At 53.5% G+C, this 24,039-nt stretch overlaps 3 protein-coding genes across 3 annotated transcripts in view; 1 reads left to right on the top strand and 2 right to left on the bottom strand.

Annotated features, from left to right (window-relative positions):
- Nucleotides 1-20,225, top strand: part of LOC111141767 (matrix metallopeptidase 24) — a 41,523-nt gene extending 21,298 nt beyond the window's left edge. Inside the window, exons 3-9 of the mRNA XM_022494571.1 lie at nucleotides 1,187-1,303; nucleotides 3,002-3,306; nucleotides 10,470-10,631; nucleotides 12,520-12,734; nucleotides 14,765-14,903; nucleotides 16,389-16,655; nucleotides 18,532-20,225. Of these exons, the coding sequence (XP_022350279.1) occupies nucleotides 1,187-1,303; nucleotides 3,002-3,306; nucleotides 10,470-10,631; nucleotides 12,520-12,734; nucleotides 14,765-14,903; nucleotides 16,389-16,655; nucleotides 18,532-18,869 (1,543 nt within the window). The 3' untranslated portion in view covers nucleotides 18,870-20,225. The remainder of the gene's footprint in view (nucleotides 1-1,186; nucleotides 1,304-3,001; nucleotides 3,307-10,469; nucleotides 10,632-12,519; nucleotides 12,735-14,764; nucleotides 14,904-16,388; nucleotides 16,656-18,531) is intronic.
- Nucleotides 20,226-21,228: 1,003 nt separating this feature from the next.
- Nucleotides 21,229-22,171, bottom strand: LOC111141719 (mediator of RNA polymerase II transcription subunit 9-like). Its single transcript, XM_022494503.1, has one exon. It carries the CDS (start codon nucleotides 22,169-22,171, stop codon nucleotides 21,974-21,976), a length of 198 nt encoding a protein of 65 aa, XP_022350211.1. The 3' UTR covers nucleotides 21,229-21,973.
- A 732-nt stretch (nucleotides 22,172-22,903) lies between these two features.
- Nucleotides 22,904-24,039, bottom strand: part of LOC111141575 (eukaryotic translation initiation factor 6) — a 6,368-nt gene continuing 5,232 nt past the window's right edge. The window contains exon 6 of the mRNA XM_022494227.1: nucleotides 22,904-23,189. Within this exon, the coding sequence (XP_022349935.1) occupies nucleotides 23,180-23,189 (10 nt within the window). The 3' untranslated portion in view covers nucleotides 22,904-23,179. The remainder of the gene's footprint in view (nucleotides 23,190-24,039) is intronic.

Raw genomic sequence — 24,039 nt, 5'->3', positions numbered from 1 at the left:
GGGCTAGCTCCTGGGGACACGATGATGAATACGATGCCGTTCCAGTCCTCGAAGAATCTGCCATTTGTTAGAGGCGATACACTAATAGATTTAAAATCACAACACAGCGTATGAACTGCAGCAGAGAATTCTGTTCCAAGCCCTACAGGTGTTTAGCCACTTTCTGAACAGCTCTAGTGAAAGGGAATTTGCTGTCTTAGGAGCTATGCCACTCTGCTGCTGGGCGATTCTGATTCATTCTCTGATTCATTCAGCAAATCATTAGCAAACATCTTCTGGGTTAGGCACTACACAGGCAAGGTTCCTATGTTCACGGAACTTAGAATCTGCTAAGAGAGACAAAGAATAAACAAAAAAGCTAATATATGATATAGTTTCAGGCGATGATCAATGCTATGAAGAAAAATTAAGCAGGATAAGCGGATAGCCATAGGATGAGAAGGGGGAGCTATTTCAGAGGAGGTGGGCAGGGAAGTCCTCTCTGAAGGGGTAACATCTTCACATCAGAGTAACATCAGAGACCTTAAAGAAGTAAGGGAACAGATCATGTGGAGAAGAAGAGCATTGTAAGCAGAAGAAACAAAGACCCTGAAGTGGGAATCATCTTGGCCTGTGCCAGGCCCAGCAGGAAGGCCCTGTGGCTGGGAGCCCAGTGTAGGGGGCGGCAGGGGCGGGGGGCTTCCCCTTGAAGAGGACTCAGGGCCTAGATCACATGTATCCCTGCAGGCCAACATGAGGAGTTTGCATTCATTCTAGGTATTTGGGGACATCATTGGAGGGTTTTAAAGCAGGGAGTGAGGTGACCTCATCCCATTTACAGGGTGTTTCTACATAGACTAAGGCTTACTACAACCTAAGAACAGCGAGAGCGAGAATTCTCGTGTTGTCGATGGGGAAACTGAGGTTCACAATAATTCGCTTGCCTGGGCTCCCACGATGAGTGGTGGAGCTGGAACTATCAAGCCCACGCATCTGAGCCATGCAGCCCCCCTGTCTTCATAATCAGTCGTGAGTGAAGGAGTCGAGTAACCAGTGGTCGTGTCCCGCGAGGGAGCCCATCAGAGCCAAGGTCCCCAATCCAGGACGCGGGAGCACACGGCCATTTCGACCAGGACTGGGAACCCTGTCTGGCCTTCCTAGAGTGCTGGGTGACCACAGCACGTGCATGTGTGTCCTCTCTGCCCAGGTGGATGAAGAAGCCCCGCTGCGGTGTCCCCGATCACCCCCACTCGAGCCGCAGGCGGAGGAACAAGCGCTATGCTCTGACCGGACAGAAGTGGAGGCAGAAACACATCACCTACAGGTGCTTACCTCCCTGTCCCCCCCTTCCTGGCTTCGGCTCCACCTGCTCCTGCTGTAGGTGGTGGGTGTGTGATGGGGGTGAGAACCAGGTATGCCAGCATCAGGACCGGGTGCGGAGGGCCTATGACTTCGTCCCCCTGGTGGCTTCCAGAGGATGCTTTGTCTCCAACTTCAGGTGTGTTTGGTCCTTTGGGGGCTCATTAGTTGTGTCCTGCTTAGAGTCCTACAGTTTTTAGAAAGTGGGGTATGGATTGTTCAGCAGCTTTGTGCTGTGATAAAAATCCAGGGCTGCACACACTCTCCCTGTCCTTGTTTGCCAAATCCCACTCACTCCCTTTGATCTGGGTCCCTTCTCCACTGAGCCCCCATGGACGTCACCTGAACTTCCCAGCACCGTTCTAGTTGACTCCTAAGGGAACTGAATCACAACAACAGTGCTCCTGAACTGTCTGGGGAAACCAAAGGGCAGAGGAGGATCAGTCCCCAAGTCAGATCAGTGACCGAGGACAGGGGTGATGGAGCCCAGCACAGCAGACTCAGACAGCACGATTCAGAGTAGGGCTGAGGCCGAGGCCAGGCATAGAGCAGACTCAGATGGGCTCTAGTTGGCACCTCTCAAGGCCCTGACTCCATCTCAGGTAGATGCCCTGGGGTTAGCAGTAGGACCTAAGACAGAGATCCCTTAATATATATATATATTAAAAAAAAAGACTTTATATATTTATTAGAGAGAGAGCACAAGTGGGGGTGGGGGGCAGAGGAAAAGAAGCAGGATCCTTGCCAAGCAGGGAGCCCGACTCAGAGCTCAATCCCAGGACCCTGGGATTATGACCTGAGCCGAAGGCAGATGCTTAACCAAATGCACCGCCCCTAAGACAGAAATTCTTAAAACTGAAGAATGAAGGGCTCTTCTGCTAATGAACGATAGAGACTAGGACTTGATTTTTTTCCAGAAATCTGACAAGAGAAGGAAACCTAAGAAGAATCTGGGTTAGAAACTCGATAGACTCTTAAGGTATCCTAAAGAGGAAGAATGAATCAAGAGAAAGAACTGGCTTCTAACCTTAACTTCTATCATCGACCTCTCTGGGCCTCAGTTTCCTTACCTATAGAATGGGTGAATAATCCTTACCCAGGTGTTCATGGGGCAGAGCACCCAGTAGTGATGCCCTGTATGGAGAACCATTCAATATGGCTCTTGTAACACTAAATCACTAAGTCTTTAACTGACAAAATCAGATACCACTGTATACCAACTTCCCAGGTCGACAAGCAATAGTTGGGTAATTGGTACCAAATATTTGTAAAAGGGATGTATCACTTAAACTCTCCACTGTTTAAATATTTCTGTAACTTTTATAAATACATTTTATGTATTAGGAGAAAAACTTAAAATTTTGAAAATGCTGTTCCCCTCCCCCTTTCTTTCCTGCACATTGGAATGGAATTCTGTATTCAACACAAGCTTTGTGAGAGGTCAAATATAAGACCTCAGTTAAAGCTAAGCCACTGAGACTGAGGCAGGGGTAGGGACCCAAAGGCTTCACCCAGCCACTTCTTCAATGCCAGAGGTAACTCAGCAGAATCCTAGGGTTCAAAATTTGGAGACGACTGGTCCATATGGTCTCTGGTATTCTATTATCATGCAAACCTCTGACTCTGACGGTTCCTCCCTACTGACTCTCCCCTCTCTCACCAGCATTCACAACTACACCCCGAAGGTGGGTGAGCTAGACACACGGAAAGCGATTCGACAGGCTTTTGACGTCTGGCAGAAGGTGACCCCGCTGACCTTTGAAGAGGTGCCATACCATGAGATCAAAAGTGACCGGAAGGAGGCAGACATCATGATCTTCTTTGCTTCTGGTTTCCATGGCGACAGCTCCCCATTTGATGGAGAAGGGGGATTTCTGGCCCACGCCTACTTTCCTGGCCCAGGGATTGGAGGAGACACTCACTTTGACTCAGATGAGCCGTGGACACTAGGAAATGCCAACCATGATGGTAAGGCCATGAGGAGAACGGGGTCGGTCCTGGATTGCTCAGTTGTCATGGAAAGACACCCCAGGGAAGAGCTTGGGATGCCGTAGATGAGTTTCCTGCTCTGGAGCTTTGTGTCCAAGAGCTAAGAACCTAAGAGGGTGGAAACTGAGATCTCTGATAATGTTCAACACTGGCCCATCCATGCAGATGGATCGGATCACTTGGTAAATTGTTCTAACGTGGGGTGAGTCCAGAAGGAGGGGTTAGGCCATGAATAGGAAGAGGAAGTCATGGATCAGAGGCTGGAGAAAAAGGTAAAAACATCATTCAAGTAGAAAGTGGGGTCTGAAAATGGTAGTGCCTGGCCTGGTTGCTAAGGGCTTCAAAGGCCATCATACAAAGTGACATGACTCTCTCTCCTTTATGTCAACTTCATGGGTAAATAATGGGCCCCATAATCACTCTAGTATCTTTGGGTAACTTGCTTTTCACCCCTGTAACTCAATGGGTGCTATATGGAGCCACAGTCATATTGCACAGTGAGTAACAATACTCTTGAGCTTCCAAAAGCGTTCCTCATCAGTATTTACTCCCAAGGCACTTGCTTAGTAAGTAGGCAAGTGGACATCATTATGCCCATTTTTAAGATAAAGGGCTTGGGGCTCAAATGGCACAGCTGGTAACCAGCAGCGCAAGGGCCCAAAACAGCCCAGTCACTCGGCTCTGTGACTAGAAGCAAATGATTCCCTCTTAGTATCCTCGCATATAAAAATGAGGGACTGGACTAGGTGATCTCTAAGCCCTCTTCCAACACTAGTGTAACATGATACACAGCCCAGGGAAGAGGATACCCAAACATTTAAACAAAAAAGACATGGTCTCTGCCCTCTGATAGTCCACAGTTGAGTTGGGGGAGACACGTGTGCATAAGCAACTCTGTCACAAAGCAAACCACTGAAGGAGGTAGTGGAAGTACCAAGAAAATAAGAAGAGGCAGAGGGGGTCTGGAGGAGAAAGGGATAGAGGATTCTGACTTTGAGATGAGAATAGATAATGATTAGCATGTTGAGATTCCAAGGCCTGTGTCAAGTGCTTTTCACTTACTATGTAATATGTATATATCATTATCATCATCCCCACTTTACAGATAGGTAAACTGAAGTCTGTAGAAACATTAAGTAGTCTTCCTACAGTCCCATAGGCGGTGAATGGTGAGATGAGGCTTTGAACCTGGGCATTATGACTCTGGAGCACTTTCTTTCTTTCTTCTTTTTTTTAAGTAACCACTGCCCCCAAGTGGGGCTCAAACTCATGATCCTGAGATCGAGTTTCGTGCTCTAATGTCTAAGCCAGCCAGGCACCCCTGGAACACATACTCTTAGCTACCAAGCTAAGCTCCCATGGTCCTCAAACTGCAGGGCACACCAGAATCGTCCAGAAATCTTTCTAAAGAATGCCCATTCCAGGTTCCAGGCCCCTAACCTCTTGCTACTCTGATTCTTTGATTCTGGGGTCAGGCCTGGGGATCTGCGCTTGGTGTGATAAATGCTCCAGGAACCTCCGATATAGACGTTCCCTCACCTCGAGAAATACTGGCTTGGTCCCCAGAGTTTCCCCTCACTTGCCTTGTCGTAAGAATCCCCTGAGATCCTTGTTAGAAACAGATTCCTAGGCCCTTCCCCTGGGCATTCTGATTCTTAAACTTAGGTACGTCTGGGAAACACGGGGTGTTCTTTTCCCTCAGCTGTGCTGCAGGCTGAGAGCAGACTCCTACAGGCCCCGTTCGTCAGGGGCTCAGTCTGCTGTCTGGGGCTGGGGAAAGCCTCCTTGAGAACATTTCAGATCATTGCGTGGATCAGGGATCAGCAACTCTCTTGGCTTATCTGTCAAAGGGTGACTTGGCCAAGGCTCAGCCTCCGCAAAGACAGGAAAGTTTTAAATTTCTTTGTCCCTCGCCTCTTCACATGTTGGTCCTCTTTCCTATCCAGCGCCATTTCCTTGGCCCTGATACCCCCTTCCTGACATCCTGGGTGTGCTTTCTGGCTTTCTAAACAGCTATTTTTCTCCCCTTCTTCTTGAATCAGTGTCCAGGAAGGGCTGTCTGTGCTACCTGATAAAGTGCGAGGAGAAGAAATTAACGTTTTTGAGCCCTGTTATGTGCCCTGCACGGTTAGCTGATAAGATTTTAGTTCTAGCCCTGATGGAGACAAATGAATTCTTAAAGGGTTGTTGGCTAGAGGAGGCACAGGGAGGACACTCCTACCAACTCTGCCTTCCCCTTCCCAGCTCTGGGGTTTCTACTGCCTGCCAGCCCTCCTTGCTGTTGGAGACCTTGCGACCCATCTCAAAATCCCACGAACTTCTGGTGGTGCGTGCGGGAAGGAGCTGGGACCTGTGGATGGGCACAGTCCCAGCATCTCTCGCCTGTCCCACCCCATCCCAATGAACAATCACCAATTGTGATAGATCGTCCCAGATGGCCAGTGTCTTCTCTGGACAAGAGTCAGGACTCTCCTGTGCTCTGGAAAGCCAAGCATGAACTTGTTCGGTGCAGCCCCTGACCTTAGCAACAGGCCCCTGACAGATGAACTGGAACACAGCAGGTTGCCCTAGGACAGTTTCTGGAAGGAGATGAGAGGAACCAAGATTTATGGAGCACCTGTATATTATCTCATTTCAATTCCACATAAATTCAGCGAGGGAGTACGTGGAGCCTCCCAGGAACTTTGTGTTTATTGGCTTTCTTCTCTCTTCTAAATTTCCATTATGGAAAACTCCAAACTCACAAAATAAGGGAGAATGATAATATGAACCCCCAGGTACCCACCACCTTGTTTCGCCCATTCCCCATGTGATGTCTGCACCGTCTCACCTACTCTCCCCCTGCCACTTTTATTTCCTGGCTGACGTATTTTAAAGAAAATCCTTGGCACAATATCATGTCACCTGTAAATACTTTAGGACATACCTCTAACGAGTTATTTTTTAACCCAACCACAAAACCATTATCAAACCCAACAAAATTTTCAAGAATTTCTTAAAATCCAATTCCTGGTTTGGGCCCATTTTCCCAGAATTATCTCAAAAACGTCTTTAACAGCTGTTTGCTCACAGCTGGACCCAGACAATAGCCACATGGCACACACCATTGACAGCTCATAAGCCATTTCCATTCACAGCCATCACCTCACCTCCCCGTCCACAACCCCATTGAAGAAACCCGGTCACTTGTCCCAAGCACAATTATTTGGCTTAATGGGATTCAGATTCACTTTTAACGCATCTCCCTTCCTCCCATATCCTGAATATTGGTCATTAGACCTTCAGGCCTGACTAAATTCACTTTTGGGCAAGAGTGTCCTAAGTGGCGGGTGTCGTCCTGTAGGGGATGCTCGGCTGTCCCACCGTTAGTGGCGCCGCGCTGGACCTGACCCAATCACTATAAAATTCACTTGGGGGATTTTATATTTTTTAAAAATGTTACCTAAGTCCTAACCCCAAACTCCTGAATCAGAAGCTCCCCCGTCTGTGTTTAAAAGGCTCTCCTGGAGAACCACTGGATGTAAGGGTGGAAGGGCAATCCGATTCCTCCACATCATTGGAGATGGTGGGAAGGGCAATCTGGCCCACCGTACCTTCCAGCTGGTTTCGGGGGCTGCTTCCAGGCACCTGCTGTCCTCATCTCTTTTCAGTGAGTCAAACACCAACGTCTGAGTTCACTAAGCTCGATGAGAAGGGGGCCCGGCCCTGGGGGAAGGTGACAAGACAGGAAGAGTCACTGAGACCAGCCCTTCGTAGAGTCCTTCCATGATGACTTCTGTGACTCTTCCCTGCCCTGGGAGTTAGACCAGACAGGGATCATAATCTCCCTTTAACAGATGAGGAGAGTAAAGTTCCAAGTGGTTATAAAAACTCCGTTAAGTGGCAGAGCCAGGTGGGAACCCAGGACTCTGAATTTTTCATAATCACCCCAGGTGGTTCTGCAGCAGGTGGTCCAAGGACCACACCTGGAATGTTTGGCACTGTTCCCTCCTGGCTGCTGTCACCCAGCCCTGTCCAGCACAAAGCCTGCCCTCAAGGAAGTCACAGTCCTGGGGCAGAAGACAGTGTGTGCTAGTGGCTGCCACGGAGGGTGGAAAGGGGTCAGTGCCATAAAGATGACTCGAAGAAACTGCTAGGGATGTCGAGGAGGGAGGACTCACTGCCAGTGGGGGAAATCAAGGAAGTCTTCCTGGAAGATGCGGCAACGAGCTAAACTTGGACAGAGTAAGGCTATTCTGGGTAGAGGGGGCAGCACTGGCAAAAGAACAGAGGCAAAGGGAAATGTTACAACCTTTTTGGGGGTTAGAGGGGGGTCAATGAGATGGGACTTAACAAATGAGGAAATTCTAAGAAAAGGAAATGAGGCAGAGACAAGGTATACTTGGGTAGTTGAGTCAGACGTTTGGGTACTTGCTAGGCGATCCTAGGATTTGAGCTCCCAGCCTGTGGGGATGCTGGTCCTTGCACACAGCTCCACGGGACCCTGCTAGTTAAGAGTGATCCGCAGCTCTGTGCCAGGAGGCAGAGTGAGCACTTTACATGCCTTGCCTCATTGACTTCACCCCCATTCTTAGGGTGAAGGTACCATTCCCCGCATATTACAGAGAAGAGATTTAAACCGTCACACGGCTGCGACATGCAGAGCTGGGATCCGGGTCCAGCTCCCTCGGACCACACTTCCGACTACTCTCCTTCCTTGCTTCTCACCCTCTTGGAGGGTGAAGACCTTAAAAGCCTCCTGCCCCTTAAGTCCTGGGATCTTCTCCATCCTTCTGCTTTTCCTCTCACACGTTCCAGGGAGTTCTTCTGCCCCCTCCCCTCTCCTTCCATCTCCCCAGAGCACCCCCCACTGAAAAGTCTCTTCAGGTTCTGTGCCATGGGATGCCAGCTCCCCAGCTCCTCTCTACCTTTTGGTCTCCAGCATAAGCCCACGGTCCTCTTTCCTTCAAGGGCTTACTCCTGTTCTCTGCAAAGACCCAGGCACAGAGGCCATCAGAGTAACAGACACAGACTGAGGATAAAGGTTTAGAGTCTTGCCAAGTGCTCAGAGCCCTGATCCCTGGTTCCCAGCAGAGATCCCTGTGGATTCCCCCCGAGGAAGAGCCTAGTCATGGGATAAGAGGCCTGAATTGCTTGTCGCAGGTCGCAGAACAGGCCAGGAGCAGAGCCAGGCAGCACAAGCCCCCAGGAAGCAGAGCTGCCTTCCGCTGGCTCCAGTAGCTGCCTTTGTTTGGGATGGAGCTGAGAGATGAGCTCACCCTTCCCTGCTGCCAGAGGAACCAGGACCTGAGGAAGGAACTGGGGGCGGCCTGGCCTCCTCCTGCCAGCTTGCCCTTCCCCAGCAGAAGGCCAGCTCCAGGCTCTTGGCCAACCTTGCCCTGATCTTGCCCATCCCCACTTTGCTGGAGACGCCGATGATGTCAGCAGAGAGGCAGGCATGCACACGTCTGGGTCTGCCCCCAGAAAGCACCTCTCTTCCCAAGACCTTAACCAGAAAGGCCAGAGATAATCGCCAGCCCCATATGACCCTCACGGGGCCTTGCACAGGGCTGGGCAACCTTGCCAGTGACACTGGAGTCAGAGAAGGCACCAGGACTCCTGACCACCTCATGCGCTCCCGGCAGCCTCCCCTGCACTTCAAGGTGGCAGGACTGAGCCACAACATGCCTTAGGGCTGGGCAAGGAGAGGCAGAGCTCAAATGCCAGAGGTCAAGGCAAGCAAGACGGGACGGACAGAGGTCAGGACTCTACAACATCCTGCCCAACTCATTGTCCCTTGTGTTCCTTTCCCAAATCTGGGGTTACTTAACCCCTCCCCACCCTCAAATCAGGCCTTGCTCTGTCCCAGGCCTGATCCAGAGGCTCAGAGGAGCTGGCTTAAGAAAATCTGGTAGCTAGAACCGCATGGGCCTTGTCCTTCCTTTCTGGTCAATGGGCATGTTCCAGGTGCCAAGGGCCACCTTAGATATGCTAATAGCAGCTGCTCCGCAGCACCACGCCCTTCACACATATCTTATCCAATCCTCAGGAGACCCTATGAGGTAGATATGATCTCCACATTTTACAGCTCAGGATGTTGAGGCTCAGAGGGGAGACCGACTGGCCAAGTTCACAGCACTGGTGGGGGTAGAGCTGGAGATGAGGGTCCGTCTGGCTCAGGGGCCCACACTCATGACCACTGTGCCATGTTGCCGCCCCAGCTTCGTGCTCGGGATCCCGTTTCCCACTTTCAGCACCTGGACCTTGTTGTTTTCACTCGCGTTTGAGTCCCTGCCTTGATCTTGGCCATGATTCAGTTCTGTCAGGATTGAGGTCTTGCCCAACCGCGCGCTGCCGGCAATCAGGGCCCGGCCTGCACCCGGGCCTCCTGAAGCTGACTGCCCGCCCGCTGCCCCCCGCCCCCCCCCCCCCCCCGCTCCCCTGGCTTGGCCCTTTCCATCTCTCACCCAAACCCTTCTCCGGGCTCCACACCGGCCCCACTGATGCCCTACCTCTGGTCTCCTTCCCCTCTCCTCCCTCCTCCAGCCACAGCACAGGCAGTAACTCATCCCATTGCCACCCCCACTCTCGCCTAAACCCCCCACTGGCTAAGAAGCCAATCCAGATTCCTTTGCGTGGCATCCCAGCCCCACTAGCCAGCCTGGCTGACCTCATCTCTCTCTCGGCCCTCCCCTCGTGCTTTGTTCAGGAGCCAAGTGGAATGAGCCTGCTTGTCCCTGGATCTTGTTTACAGCGTCCCCTCGGCCAGGAATGCCAACCTCCCCACCCCCCCGCCCCTGCCCTCTGAATTCATTCTCCTGACTAACTTCTTATCTTTCAAGAGTCGACTTAAACTTCACCTTTATGAAGCTTTCCCTGAACATCTTCAAGTGTAAATCACGCCTCTCTTCTCAGAATCCTCACATGACCCTTACAGACATCTATTCAAGGGCCTGGAACATGAATATCACTTATTTGTTTCTCTCTCCAAACCCCCACTATATGGAGAGTTCCAAAAGACAGGACTGTGTAGGATTTCTCTGGTAGATCCCGGTGTCCAGCACAGGGCTTGACACAAAGCTTTGCTCAGTGTTTGCTGAAGCAATGGATTGATTGATACCTAAGTGGGTGCCCTGGGCACCTCCCCACCCCCCTCTCCACAGGGAATGACCTCTTCCTGGTGGCTGTGCACGAGCTGGGCCACGCGCTGGGACTGGAGCACTCCAACGACCCCAGCGCCATCATGGCGCCCTTCTACCAGTACATGGAGACACACAACTTCAAACTGCCTCAGGATGATCTCCAGGGCATCCAGAAGATCTACGGTGTGTGGCAGGGGAGACGGGGGCTACTGCTCCTTCTTCGGGAATGGACTGTGACTACCTGCCCAAGGGGTTGGGGGGACACTCACATCCTTCACCATAACTGCTGTCTGACCTTGAGAGACCTCTGAGGTCTTTGCCTGACCCACTGGGAAACTGTGGGGGAGGGTCTGAGCTGCCAAAAGTGAGCGGAATTCCACTCACTCCCTCTTCTCTACCTCCTCCCCCTCCATACGTCTCCATCTTGCCTCCTGTGGTGCACTCTCAAGGGGACCCCCACCTCTAGTCAAGAGATTCTTAAACAAGAAAAAAATGAGAAGCTAGACTGATATCTTGGTGATATAGGAAAGGCCTCCCTCCCAGTTCTCTGTTCACACTGGTATATGAAGGTCTTGTTATTATCAAGTCAGTTGAGAGGGGAAGACCAGATACTGGGGCAAACGCACAGGAGCTTAGCACAGGCCGCCTCAGGCCCCAGGCTATGAAGCATGGGAGGAGGGCTCCCTCTGGAGGCCCAGAGTTTCTCACAGAACAGGCAGCCCCAATCAGAACCGTGGAGGATGGGCAGGATCTCTACCAGCGAAGCAGTGGAAGACAGGGCAGGGGAGGGGAGGGGAGGGACTGGAGGTATTTTGAAAGTAGAATGGACAGGATTTGCTGATAGATCAAACATGGGGATGAGAGTCAAGGACAACACCAAGATTCCTGGCTTTTCTAATTATGAGGCAATAGGATTTACCAGTCTATTGCTCAGAGATCTGGACTGGGGTATTGATTTGGAATCCCTGGTGTCCAATATAACCACTAGCCATGTGTGACTATTGAAGTTTAAATTTATATTAATTTGAATAAAATTAAAATTTCAGTTTCTCTGTCACACTAACAACTAGTCACTCATTTCAAGTGCTCAACAGCCACATATGGCTGGAGGCTACTGTATTGGACAGTACCCATATAAACCAGTTCTGCCATCATAGAACATCCTACTGGACAGCCCCAACATAGAGGGTCTTTAAAGCCATGAACCCGGATGAGATCACTTAGGGTGGTGATGTTTAACTAGGGGACTCATTGGAATTACCTTGGAATTTCAGTAAAAAGTGCCCACATTCTCAGAGATTGGGTTCTGATTGGTCTGGGCTGCCTTCTGAGCATCAAGCATTTTAAAATCTCTCCCAGTGATCCTAATACACTGCCTGAGTGAGAAAACTGACCTGGGGACAAAAACAGAAAGAAGAGGATCCAGGAGCACTCCAAACTTTAGAGTAGGGTGGGTGAGGAAAAGCTACCAGCAAAGGAGGTAGAGAAGCAACAGCCCGTGAAGTAGAAACAAAACCAAGTCAGTACAGGCTCCTGGAAAAGTGCTTCTCTCATCTTGCTACTCCTGGCATCATCTGAGAGCCTGAAGAAATGCAGAATGGCAAGCCCCACCCCAGACCCTCTTGAGTCATAATCCGCATTTTATCAAGATCTCTGGATAATCTGGATGCACATCAAAGTTTGAGTCAGTAACCCTTGGATTTGGCAATATGGAGGTCACTGTAGATCTTGACAGACAGGGCGGACACTGTCTTGGAGCAGGGTAAAGAGGGAAGGGGAGACAGAGTAAGGCCAGCTTGTGTGGAGGGGGCAGAGGAAGACGGTATGGGACACTGAGCCTAAGAAAGGACATGCTCTCTCTTACAACAGGAGAGAAGAAGAGAAGATACTGGATTTGCAGGTGGAAAGATAAGAGTCCCATTTAATGGCTCTTCCATCTAAAGATTGGGGGAGGAGGAAAAAATGGGAGAAGGAACAGAGGGCTGGAGGTTGACAGACCCCAGGGCTGCCTGGGTGGTGACGAGGCACGGGCACTGGGAGGCCCTGTCTAAGATGCAGTCCCTCTCTCCAGGACCTCCAGCTGAGCCCCTGGAGCCCACGAGACCACTCCCCACGCTCCCCGTCCGCAGGATCCACTCACCGAGTGAGAGGAAGCACGAGCGCCAGCCCAGGCCCCCTCGGCCGCCCCTGGGGGACCGGCCATCCACACCGGGTGCCAAACCCAACATCTGTGATGGCAACTTCAACACAGTGGCACTCTTCCGAGGCGAGATGTTTGTGTTCAAGGTAGGGCCAGTCCACTGGCAACACCCAGATGGTCCCCTTCCCACTCGTTCCCCTTCGTGGAGCAGGAGAAGGCTGATGCTCTGGGGTTAGGCCTGCTTTGGGCTTGGACAGCAGCTGGCCCAGTGGCCAGGACATGGGGTCCCTTTGTGGTGCTGCTGGGTGATGTGACTTGCTTCCAAGAGGGAGGCGGGTAGACTGGTGATCCTACACCCTCCCAGGGGTTAATGCTGGGGGAAAGTGCTGGAGGCCTGCTTCTGGTTAGTAAGTTTGAGCAAGTCACCTCCCTTCTCTGGACCTCAGTTTCTCCATCTGAAAGCTGGGAGTCATTCCCCTAATGAAGGGTATATGAAGATCAAATGGGTGCATGGTCGTGAAGACAGCAATTTTGTGTAACGGCTGGCACGGTGGTGGCTGAGTCTGTCACTAGATCCCTCCAGAGTTGAGGGGCCAGTACCGAGGGATGCCTGATAGGAAGCTGGCCTAGGCTCCATCTCATCACTTGTCCTGTTCCTGTCACTTCAGCCATGCGCCAACCCGGGGCCAGCCTGTTTGGTGGGTGTGTTGCAGATTTTGAGACAGTGTTTGGAATGCAGGATTTCAATTAGGAAGTACCTCTGGGATCAAAATCTGGGAAGGAGGGAAAGAAGCAAGCCTAGCGGGAGAAAAGCAGCAACTAGGTCTGCTGCAGAGTTGGCCACCCCCACAGGGAGTTCTGGAGCTAGAATGGCCCATCAGAGTCATCCCACATTGGGCCCACTGCTTCATTCAGTCACTGGATGAGAAGGGGTATGACCTTGGGGGAGCTCTCTAAAGCTGAGGCCATCCCAGAGAAGCTGGCAGTTGAAAACAGCCGCTGACCACACCCCAGGCCACCAGGGCAACAGGCCCTCTGCTGAAAGTGATCTAGCCAGCGTGTCTCCGTCACACTGGGTGGTTGTGGGGGCTGCCCCACTCCTCTCAGGGAGTTCTCCCAGCAAGCTCTGAGTACCAAGCTAGAATCCGGCAACATGGGTCAACGCCAATCCTGCCTCTCACAGAGTAGCTCTAGGAAAGTCATTTGGCCTTCCTTAAGACTTGGAATATCTCAAATCTACTTAACAATAGATGGTGAAAGTCAAACTAAGGTTTAAAAAACTCATTGTGAAAGTACTTTGTAAAGCACCTTAAAAAAACCTTTTCTAGTTTTTGTGCCATCATTTACACATGACCTTCATCCTTCTGCACTCTGATTCCCTACCAAACGGCTCCTCGGCAAGTCTAGGTTTTATCATCCCCATTCACACATGAGAAAACTGAGCTCCTGGTAAGTTATAGGCCTTGCCCAGACTGCCTACCGGCCACTGGTGCTGCACAGGCCCATGACACTAGTTGAAGAAGAGGGCTTTGATCAGACTCTTGGCCTACGGAGCTGCCATTCATTCAACACCAACTATGTGCCCCCTGCTGTTCTAGGCACTTTACCCGTAATCTCTCATCTGATCCCCATTTGTAGGTGAGGTGCTTAAAGTCTGTGCTCACGGTCATGCAGCTCTGAGTGGAGGAACCTGAATTCACACCCAGGTCTTGAGAGATTCCCGCAGTTTGCTTCCCAGGGTCCTTGCTCTGCTGGGTGAAGCCCGCTGGCGAGGGGGCGCACTCTGCCCAGGCTCAGTGGCCAGCCTGGGGAGTGGCCGCTAAGGTCAGTGGCTCTCTGCTGCCCTCATGTGGCCACACCAGGCCCGGCATCATCCCTTCCAGGTCCTCCACACCTCATCCCTGCACCAGGCCCCTCTGCTGTCTGTCTCATGGCCCCATGCTGTCTGTCTTGGGCAGCAAGAGCCATCAGGAGGCTTATATGAAGAGAGCTCACAGGCATCTTGTCTTCCTCACAGGGCACTGGAAGCTAGAAGCAGCAGATGGACAGACATCATGGAGGGTTGCAGGGCTGGGCCCAGGGGAAGCTTTTGGGTTACTGAGGCTTGAGCCCCAGGGCTGAGACCACTAGGTTGAGGCAGGGCCTGCCATGCCTTTCCCCCATCCCTCACCTCCAGGATCGCTGGTTCTGGCGCCTGCGCAATAACCGGGTGCAAGAGGGCTACCCGATGCAGATTGAGCAGTTCTGGAAGGGTCTGCCCGCCCGCATAGATGCAGCCTACGAAAGGGCCGACGGAAGATTTGTCTTCTTCAAAGGTAATACAGCCTGTGCTGAGAGATCTGGGACAGTTCCCTGACCTTCTCGGGACCCCCTTTTCCCATCTGTACACAGGAAGAGGTGGGGTGAGGAGCAGGTGCCCCCCCAAGGGACCCTCTGGCCCTAACAGAGACACTGACTTCTGACAGGGCAGATCCCTGCAGGCAGGCGAAGCACAGTCTGGGGGAATTAAGTCACGAAGAGATAGTGGAGGGTCTGTGTGCCCAAGTTGGTGGGATAACAAGGCTCAGCTACACTGGGTGGTCCAGGCGCCTGAAGACCATGCGGAGCTCCATGGGAGGCCGTCCCAGCAGTTCTGTAAGAGGTGGTTGGGGGGAGGTCACAGAGGCTGCAGAAGCCAGGGCAGGGGCCGGGGGGGGGGGGGGGGCGGGGGGGGGGGGGGGGGGGGGGGCGGGCCTAGCGTGTGTGGCCTGCCCACTCAGAGCTAGGTGGTTTCACTTCCATTATCCTGAGGTGGGCCCAGCCCCAGAAGGGTAAGAGACAGTTAGTGAGAAGTGAGGAAGGCAGTCCAAGGGTAAGGGAGGGTAACAGAGACATGGTGTGGGAATGTGCACGTACACTGGAAGAGCTTAGACTGACTGACCACGGAGCCCCACGTCAGACAGCCGTGAGCGGTGACCTGGAAAGGATAGTGGGGGAGAGTCCTGAGGAGCCTTGGTTACGGCAGAATGCGGTCTTGAGCTGTTAGAGCAATGCTGGAAGTTCACGGGACGTTTCTGAGTACTGGAGAGCCAAGGGGCAGGTGGCAATCCAATAGGTCAGAGGTGGGGAGGCCATTTCTGAGTCAGTTGCCGGAGGGAAGGAGACAGAGTCGACAAGCCCCACACCAGGGAGGACTAGTGAGGCCAGGGTGGGGACAGCTAAAAGATGCAAAAGGCCTCATAAGAGGCTGAACATTGAGAGGAGAAGGAAAGAGAGGTCAAAGGTGATGCTAGGGCTTCTTGTTGGGGAACTGGGAGGCAGAAAGGTGATGCAGGAGGGAGCCCCCTGTGGAGGCGATGAGGAACTCCAGGAAGCCGATGTGGAAATGCCCAGAAGCTGGGATCAGGGTTCCTGGCTCTGGGGCTCAGGTCCGATGGGAGTCGCTGTGAACCTGCAGAGTTGGGTGTCACTGGTGGAAGGTGGGGGAGTCCTAATATGTGTGAAGCCATAGGAGTGGCTGAGGACACCCCAGAGGAGAGGAGCAGGTCACCTGAGCCAACAGCGGGGTGGGGCATGGAGGCTGGGCAGCGTGGGTCCAGCTGCCCAGGATCTGTGGTGACTGGCTTCTGGCTCCCATCCTCTGCCAGGGCCAAGGGGCTTCAGTCTCCCACAGAGGACCTCAAGCAGATTTTAGCTGCTTCCCCCTGACACTCTGGCTCTATGAATGACTTTAGTCCTGGAAGATAGACCCGTGGCACTAGCTGCCACCTCTGGTACTGTGTGACTGGGGAAGGCTGATCCTGGGCTTCTCTTGGCTACAGGTGACAAGTACTGGGTGTTTAAGGAGGTGACGGTGGAGCCTGGGTACCCCCACAGCCTAGGAGAGCTGGGGAGCTGTCTTCCCCGAGAAGGCATCGATACAGCTCTGCGCTGGGAACCCGTGGGCAAGACCTACTTTTTCAAAGGTGAACGGTACTGGCGCTACAGTGAGGAGAGGCGGGCCACGGACCCTGGCTACCCCAAGCCCATCACTGTGTGGAAGGGCATCCCACAGGCTCCGCAGGGGGCCTTCATCAGCAAGGAAGGATGTACGTAAGAGCTTGGCGGTGTAGGGGGTGGGCTGATTTTATGTGGGTCTCAACAGGGTCCACGGGCATACTCTCAGGGTACCCAGATTTGAGAAAGGTGCCTGATGGTAAAGACAACGGCCTCGTGTCTACCCCTTTCTCTTCCCAGCTACTAAGTCACACCTCTTATCTGCAGGGATGACTCACATTTTATGTTTCCACAGACTGACTTCACCCCTTCGGATAGCATTTCTCAAATAGTGGTCCTCAGATGTACTCTAAGGGTTCCTCGAGTTTTCAGATCTGAAAAGCAATGATGGATACGGATGCTTTCAAAGGTGCTTGTGTAATAAGGCTTGAGGGCAGGCCGATGGAAAGAGAAGCCTTTTATATTTATGAGACATTTCCAAAACTCCTCCTGGAGGCCAGGCTGGGAGCTCCCCATCAGACTAGGAGCTTCTCAAGAGGAGGGACTGGGTGTTGCCCAGTGCAGAGCGGGAGTCCATGGATGTTTGTTCAATAAATTTCCACTGATCTGGGACTCTGGAGCCTGGCTGGCTTCCTATCCCACCTCCACCACTTCCTAGGAGTTTGGGCAAAACATCTGTTTTCCCAGCCTCCTCATCTATCAAATGGGGATAATAATGGTACCTACCTCGTTGGCATTTCTTAAGAATTAAATAAGATAAATTAAGTGGAGCACTTAGACACACACCTAGTACATGGTCCCTGCCCTGTGCGTTCTAGCTTTCGTCATCATTGCCATCGTCAACTTCTTGTTGGCGCGTCTTATGTTGTGTAGAACGGCAGGAGTCATTCAGTTACTCCACAATAATTACTGAGCGTCAGCCTGCGTGGGAGAGCTACGGAAGGAGCAGGGAACAAGCCTTGCATTGCATCCCTGGCTCCCAGTCTAGAGGCAGAAAACAGCTAAGGTGGCAACAAAAACTCTAAGGGAAGGGAATGCGGAGGGAAAGCTGGGGTCTGGGGGAAGGGCTCTCCAAGGAGATGTCACTGGTAAGAAAGCCAGAAGTCTCAGGGGCAGAGCTGCTCCTTGGTGCCTCTCCTGTGTACCTGATGCTTTACACACATGGTCTCGCTTTCTGGGAGCCTCAGAGACAGGTGACATCAAGGACTTTGGCCAATGAAAGTCCCAGGGTGTGGGGGGCGCTGGCCAATAGGAGAGTCCGAATGAGTTGCTTTGTTGTCTCTAGACTGGCTGGACCCTGAGGATGTTGTGGCTGCCCAGCACCCCCCCCCCCCCCCCCCCCCGCACCCACCTCCTTTCTTTCCAGGCCCTTCCCCAGCAGGGTCCCAGAGACCCTGCATCTGTGTTGTGATGTGTGACAAGCCAAAGAAAACCCATGATAACTGTGACAAAGTGGTGTCTGCTGTCAACAAAAGGAGAAGTCTTGCTCCCCACCCCCCTTGCCTTAGGCAGGAGCTGGGCTGAGGCTCCAGAGCTAAGAAGGCATTTGTCCAAGCCATAGTTACTCACCAGTGTGAGAGGTGGGGGGTGTGTGTGAAAGGCAAATGGGATGGCGCTGTGACCCAAAGCTAAGGCAGAGAGGCACAAACTGGGACTTACTACTTAGAGTCCTTCAGTGGCTTCCCAGCACCTCTGAGATGATGGGCTGGGCCGCCCCAGGTCCTGGGCACACCTCTCTGCAACCGTATGGGTCATACTCCGTGGCCCTGCCACACTGTGTGCAGAGTGTGTGAGCCCTGCCCTCTCCCCACCTCCAGGCCTTGCACCGTGCTGCTCCCACCCCTCCTTCAGAGCTCCTCTTGGACTCCAGGGTGGGAGAGGTCCCCTTCCTCCATGCTGCCTTCTCGCCATGGGTCAGAGCAGGTGCAGGGAAGTGTCTGGGAGTGATGCTGGGCCCTGTTTCTGCAGATTACACCTACTTCTACAAGGGCCGGGACTACTGGAAGTTTGACAACCAGAAACTGAGCGTGGAGCCAGGCTACCCACGCAACATCCTACGTGACTGGATGGGCTGCAACCAGAAGGAGGTGGAACGGCGGAAGGAGCGGCGGCTGCCCCAGGACGATGTGGACATCATGGTGACTATCAACGACGTCCCAGGCTCTGTGAATGCCGTGGCTGTGGTCATCCCCTGCATCCTGTCCCTCTGCATCCTGGTGCTGGTCTACACCATCTTCCAGTTCAAGAACAAGGCAGGCCCTCAGCCTGTCACCTACTATAAGCGGCCAGTCCAGGAGTGGGTGTGAGCAGCCCAGAGCCCTCTCCGTCCACTCGGTCTGGCCAGCCAGGCCCTTCCTCATCAGGGTCTGAGGGGCAGCTCTGGCCACTGCCCACGGGGGCCAGCAGGGCCCTAGGCCAGGGGTCATGCAGCTGAAGTGGTAGGTACATTGGCCTAGGCTGAGCGTGGGGCAGGGAGTGGTGGTGGCTGTGCCCCAGGGTGGGTGTCTGGCACCCAGCTGCCAGCCTTCTGTCCTGGGTAAACTGCTCCCTACCCAAGGGAATAGGCCAGGCCCCATCAGGAGGCAGGGACCATGCCAGGAGGAGGCCCTGTGGGTCACTGAATCCTGTGGTATCAATGAGGCACCACAGCTCCGTTCCTGGCTGGGCCCAGCACCTTCTGTGGAAGCCAGCACTAGCACTCTCAGCCCCATCTGGGAGATGCCACCGATCCCGGTCCCCCTTTGCCAACACCTGCTGGTCAGATGTCCCCCCACCCCTACTACCCCCACCCCACTGTCCTCCAAGGCTACAAGACCCCTGCTGCAAACACGGTGGGCAACAAGCCTGGGTTTCCCCTGCTGGCATTCAGCAGATCCCTCAGGAAACCTGCTCCACGCATCAGGGTCTCCTCTGAGACCTAGGATTTAGGGTCACATGTTGCAGGCAGTGTTGTGGCCCAGCTGGGTCTGACAAGGACCCAGCTGTCATGTCGTGAATATTTAAATGTCCTGTCACTACTGTTTTAAAAGTCCCATTCTGCAAAGGCTGCTTGAGGCGTTAGGTGAATTAGAGGTGACTATCTTGGTGATGAGGCCAGCGTGGCCGGCCCTTCCCCAGGAGATAAGGACCAAGGTGCTGCTAAGGCCACTCTAGTACCCAGACACCCCAAGAGCTGGATTCAGCTCATGAGGCTAAAGGGCTGGGGCAGGAGCTGACCCTGTTTCTGGAGGCTGATCTGAGTTGTGACCACCCTCCACTCCCCTGTCCCTCTTCCCTACTCCCCTAGTCCCTGGCCCTGTTGCTTACAGTCTGGAGCTCAGCCCGACTAGTTAGGTTTGGTCTGGGGCTCAGTCTGACTAATTAGGTGCGCAGAAAAGGCTCCAGGCCAACATTCTTGTGGCTTTGGAGTAAAAGGCCCAGGGGAGCCTTCTGAAGTGTTCAGAGCCCACACCCCTAGCTACCTTGAGGCCGACTCGATCTCTCAGCCTGGAAGCAGTGTTTATACAAGCTTGGCCCTTGCTAACCCAGCTCACTGGGCCCATCTTCCTGCACTGCTCTTTGGAAAAGGGCACCCCCAACTGGTAGCAGTCCCACTGCTAGGGGCCAACCCTTCACTCTCTGGCAGGACTTCCTAGGGCTCAGCTTGCCTCTCTCCAACCCAGTGGAGACAGCCCCCTTTGTCACTGAAGAGCCCCAGGAAAGACCCATGGGTTCAGTGGTGCCCACTGGCTCTCTGCCAAAGCCAAAAGGAGGTATCAGTCCTCAGGGTGCTGGCAGAGCCCCAGATGCCATCCTGGCCCTCTGAGCCTGCATGGGCCTTGCCCCTATCCTGTGGCCTCTGGGCTCTGGGTTGGCTTAACCTGTAGCAGACAGGGACTACTGTTGCCCTGGGAGCCGTCTTGAGCAAAATCTCTCTTGTCCCAGAGGCACCTATGTGGGTCCACCGTGTTCCCTGTCATCATCCTTCTGTTTTTTCTCATTTTGGCCAAGGGCGGGCTCCCTGGGGCGGGTGGGGAACAACTGCAGAGGTATTAGCAATTCATAGGTTTGTATAGTGTTTTATACTTTGCAAAGCACTTTATTAGCTCATACCTGTCCACTCACATGAAACTCGTGTAGGCCCTGGGAAGCCTAGGGTACCTCTCACCGTGCCCTCAAATGAAGCACAGAGAGGTTGTTTCTCACCCAGGTCATCATCGGGTGGGCTGGCTGGGCCTTGGGTCCCCACCTATGGACGCCTCTAGGGTCCAAGATGAGATCAGAAGGGTCTCTTTTATCCATCTCTTCCTGGCCTCCCTTCTCCCCTTCTAGGTCCCCCTCCACTCCTCAGGTTGGTGCTCTCACTTCTTGAAAGCTCTAGGCTCCCCAGGCTCCCCATTGGCTCCTGGTACTACCGAGGCCAGCTGAGAAAGAGCAGGAGATGGAGGCAGGCAGAGCAGGCTGCAGACGTGAGGGATGCAGGGCCAGGCCCAGAGAGGGCTCAGCCTGGAGGCTTCCAATCTCGGATTCTCCTGTCTTGTGGTCATCTGTTTGTCCATCACCCCAGGACAGGCCAGACAGACAGAGGGGCACAGCACTGGGGACCCCAGAGCCCAGCTTCCCTCGGCCTGGGGAACATCACAGCATTTCAGTGTCGGTCACATTTTAAACTGATCAGCCTTTGTATAATGTTTTTTAAATCATTTCTAAATAAAACAAAAATACAGAGTGTGTTGTTTCCCTGGGATTTGGGAACAAGGATCAGGTTATGGGAGTGGCCTTAAGAAGCTTCTGGGAGAAGGAGAACAAGGTGCTTTGGGGTGTCTGGGAACTGTCCCGTGCATCTCATCTCCCAGCCCAGCAATTAGATGTCTCCTCTCTCCAAAAGGCTGGCCCTGCAGGCCCAGGGTTACTGGGGTTCTCAAACACAGCCTGATAATGCCTCAATAGGATCCAGAACAACAGAGCAACTTCCCCTAGGAGGGGCACCGGGAGGGTCACTGTGGCTAGGTCTTCTCTGAAGGCAAGGCACGTGGTGCCATAACCAAAGACAAAAGCAAAAGTCAGGTTCTCAGCAATAAAGGACAGATGACAGGAGGTCAAGTCAGCAGTCTTGGGGTTTTACCAGGAGTCCTGTCCTGGTTTGGGAAGCCAGTGCTGGGGAGGGCTACCCCAGGACCCAGACCGCTGAAGAAGCTACAGGGTGGGGGTGAGCACGAAGGTTTGAGCTGGTTTGGGTTCAGGCTGAGAAGCAAACAAATTCGGGGGCAGCTAGAGGCAAGCCGGTGCCCCATCCATGGTCCTCCGTGACCTCCTCGACTCTCCGAGCATCTCCTGGGCACCGCGGGTGGAAAGAGACCACGAGAGACGAACCAGGTGAGGCGAACAGAACGACAGTTGGGGGTGGGCGGTAACTGCGGAGGGTGGCTTGTCAGTACCAGGAGGTGCAGGCGATGAGGAAGCGCACATCGTCCAGCGGCCCCCAGGGACCGGGTTCAGGCGGGGGCCGCTCAGGGGCCTCGGGCGCCCGGGGCTGGGGTGGGGGTGGGGGTTGGGGTTGGGGTTGGGGCTGGGGCTGGGGCTGCACCTGCTCCGGGGCGCCCTGGCCGCCGCTCAGCCGAGAGCCCATGGTCTGCAAAGAGAGGCCGTCAGGCGTGGGCCGGCCGCATGCCACCCCGTCTCCCCGCCCTGCTCCAGCCCAGCCCAGCCCTCACCTCGCGCCGGGGGAGCCGCGGGTGTCCGGGATCTCAGCGCCGGCGACCGCGGTCCGCGAGCAGCGTAGCCACGCCGGAGGGGCTGGCGTCGTGGCGTCAACGCGCGCACCGGCCCCGCCCTCAGGCCACCGCTACACACCCCGGGGGCGGACCTGACAGATCCAACCCCACCCACCAGCTCCCGGCCAATGCGGCTCCAGCGTCCCGGGGCCCCGCCCCGCACACCACCCGGAGACACAAGTGACTCCTCCTCCGGACGCTTCCCACACCCACTGGAGCTACGGAGGCAAGCTGTTCTGCAGATGGTGGCAGCCAGCACTGCGACCTCCGTCAACCTCGGTCCAAGGAGACAAGATTGCCCTGTGGCCCGTTGCTCCAGACACCTTACACGTCCTCATACCAGCCCGGAGGAGAGCTGGAACAGATTCTCACCCCTTGAAGCTCAGAAGTATGAGGCTGAAGTTGTGTGGAAAATGTGAGAACTGCAGTAGAGAGAATGCTTCTTCCTCTTGCCCTGGGAGGAATCCACCCATCCTGATCATGGGAGATTGCGAAACTGAAGTGTGTGTGTGTGCATCCTACCCATTTCACCCCAGAACAGTGCTAGCGAAGGAGGTTGCAGGCGGAGGCTCCCAAACAACACATTCAAGAATAGCGAGAGGCAGCTGCCCTTTAATGGAAGTGGTACAGCAAACAGAGCAGTCAGTCAGGAGCCCTTAAGGCCCGACAAACAACACAACGTGGCAATTTCTGCAGTAACTGTAAATTCAGGAGATGGGCACAGGTGAAAAGCTGGGCATCCAGCCACTCAGTCCCAGTGAGCTCTCTGCCAACTCCCGGCCAGCATCCAGAACAGACTGGGTGGGGCATGGAGGGAGCGGAAGTCCAGAGCCAAGAGCCCACAGAACACCATGGAAGGTGACTCAGGTGAGACTAGGGAGAGAAGAGGGAATACTGTCAGTAGGTTCTTCTCAGAGCGCACCTCACCCTTTATTAAGACACTGCCTCCACCCTTACCCCTTTGTTCCAGCTCAGCCCCGAAGAGCCACACTCAGAGCCCCACCCCGCTGCCCGGCCCAGATTACACTGCTTCCTTGAGTCACAATCCAGTCCAGATCCCTCAGAGCTTAAAACCTAAAAGCAACTCCTTCCCCACTCAACTCAGTAATTTATTCAAACTTACCAATCATAAACCAGAACCTCAGAGGTCAAGTCCAACAAACATCAGAAAAGGGAGTAAGAGGATTCAAAATAAAAGGGACATGCCCAGACCTCAAATCCCCCAGTGACAGGAATAGGGCCAGAACATTCTTCCTGGAGGTAATAATTACACATAAAATTATAAAACTAGAATACGTATTTCTAATCACCTACCTGACCCCATCATTATGAGCGCTCATGGGTACCTCAAATCAGTGGGTTCAAAACCAAAGGAAGCCAGTGAGTTTTGGCTCTTCCTTTCTAATACCACATCTTTACCTTATCTAACTGCATGACTTAGGACCACTATATGCTGACACGTGCTGGGGACTGTGGGCAATTCTGCCTGGCTTCAAGAGCAGTTTCTAAAGCTTCACCATTAAATACAACATTTGCTGTAGTTTTTTGGTAGGTATCAATGATCAGGTTGCAGGGGTGCCTGGGTGGCTCAGTGGGTTAAGCCTCTGCCTTCCGCTCAGGTCATGATCCCAGGGTCCTGGGATCGAGCCCCACATCGGGCTCTCTGCTCAGCAGGGAGCCTGCTTCCTCCTCTCTCTCTGCCTGCCTCTCTACCTACTTGTGA

This window comes from Enhydra lutris, unplaced genomic scaffold, assembly GCF_002288905.1.
Source record: "Enhydra lutris kenyoni isolate GAN:26980312 unplaced genomic scaffold, ASM228890v2 scaffoldscaffold6, whole genome shotgun sequence".
NCBI classification, from domain to species: Eukaryota; Metazoa; Chordata; class Mammalia; order Carnivora; family Mustelidae; genus Enhydra; species Enhydra lutris.
Note: the sequence above shows the minus strand (reverse complement) of the source record. Positions and strands in the feature narration are given on the sequence as shown.

Coding starts and splice junctions, on each gene's coding strand:
- LOC111141719 (XM_022494503.1), bottom strand. CDS start 22,171: ATGGGCTCTCGGCTGAGCGGCGGCCAGGGCGCCCCGGAGCAGGTGCAG.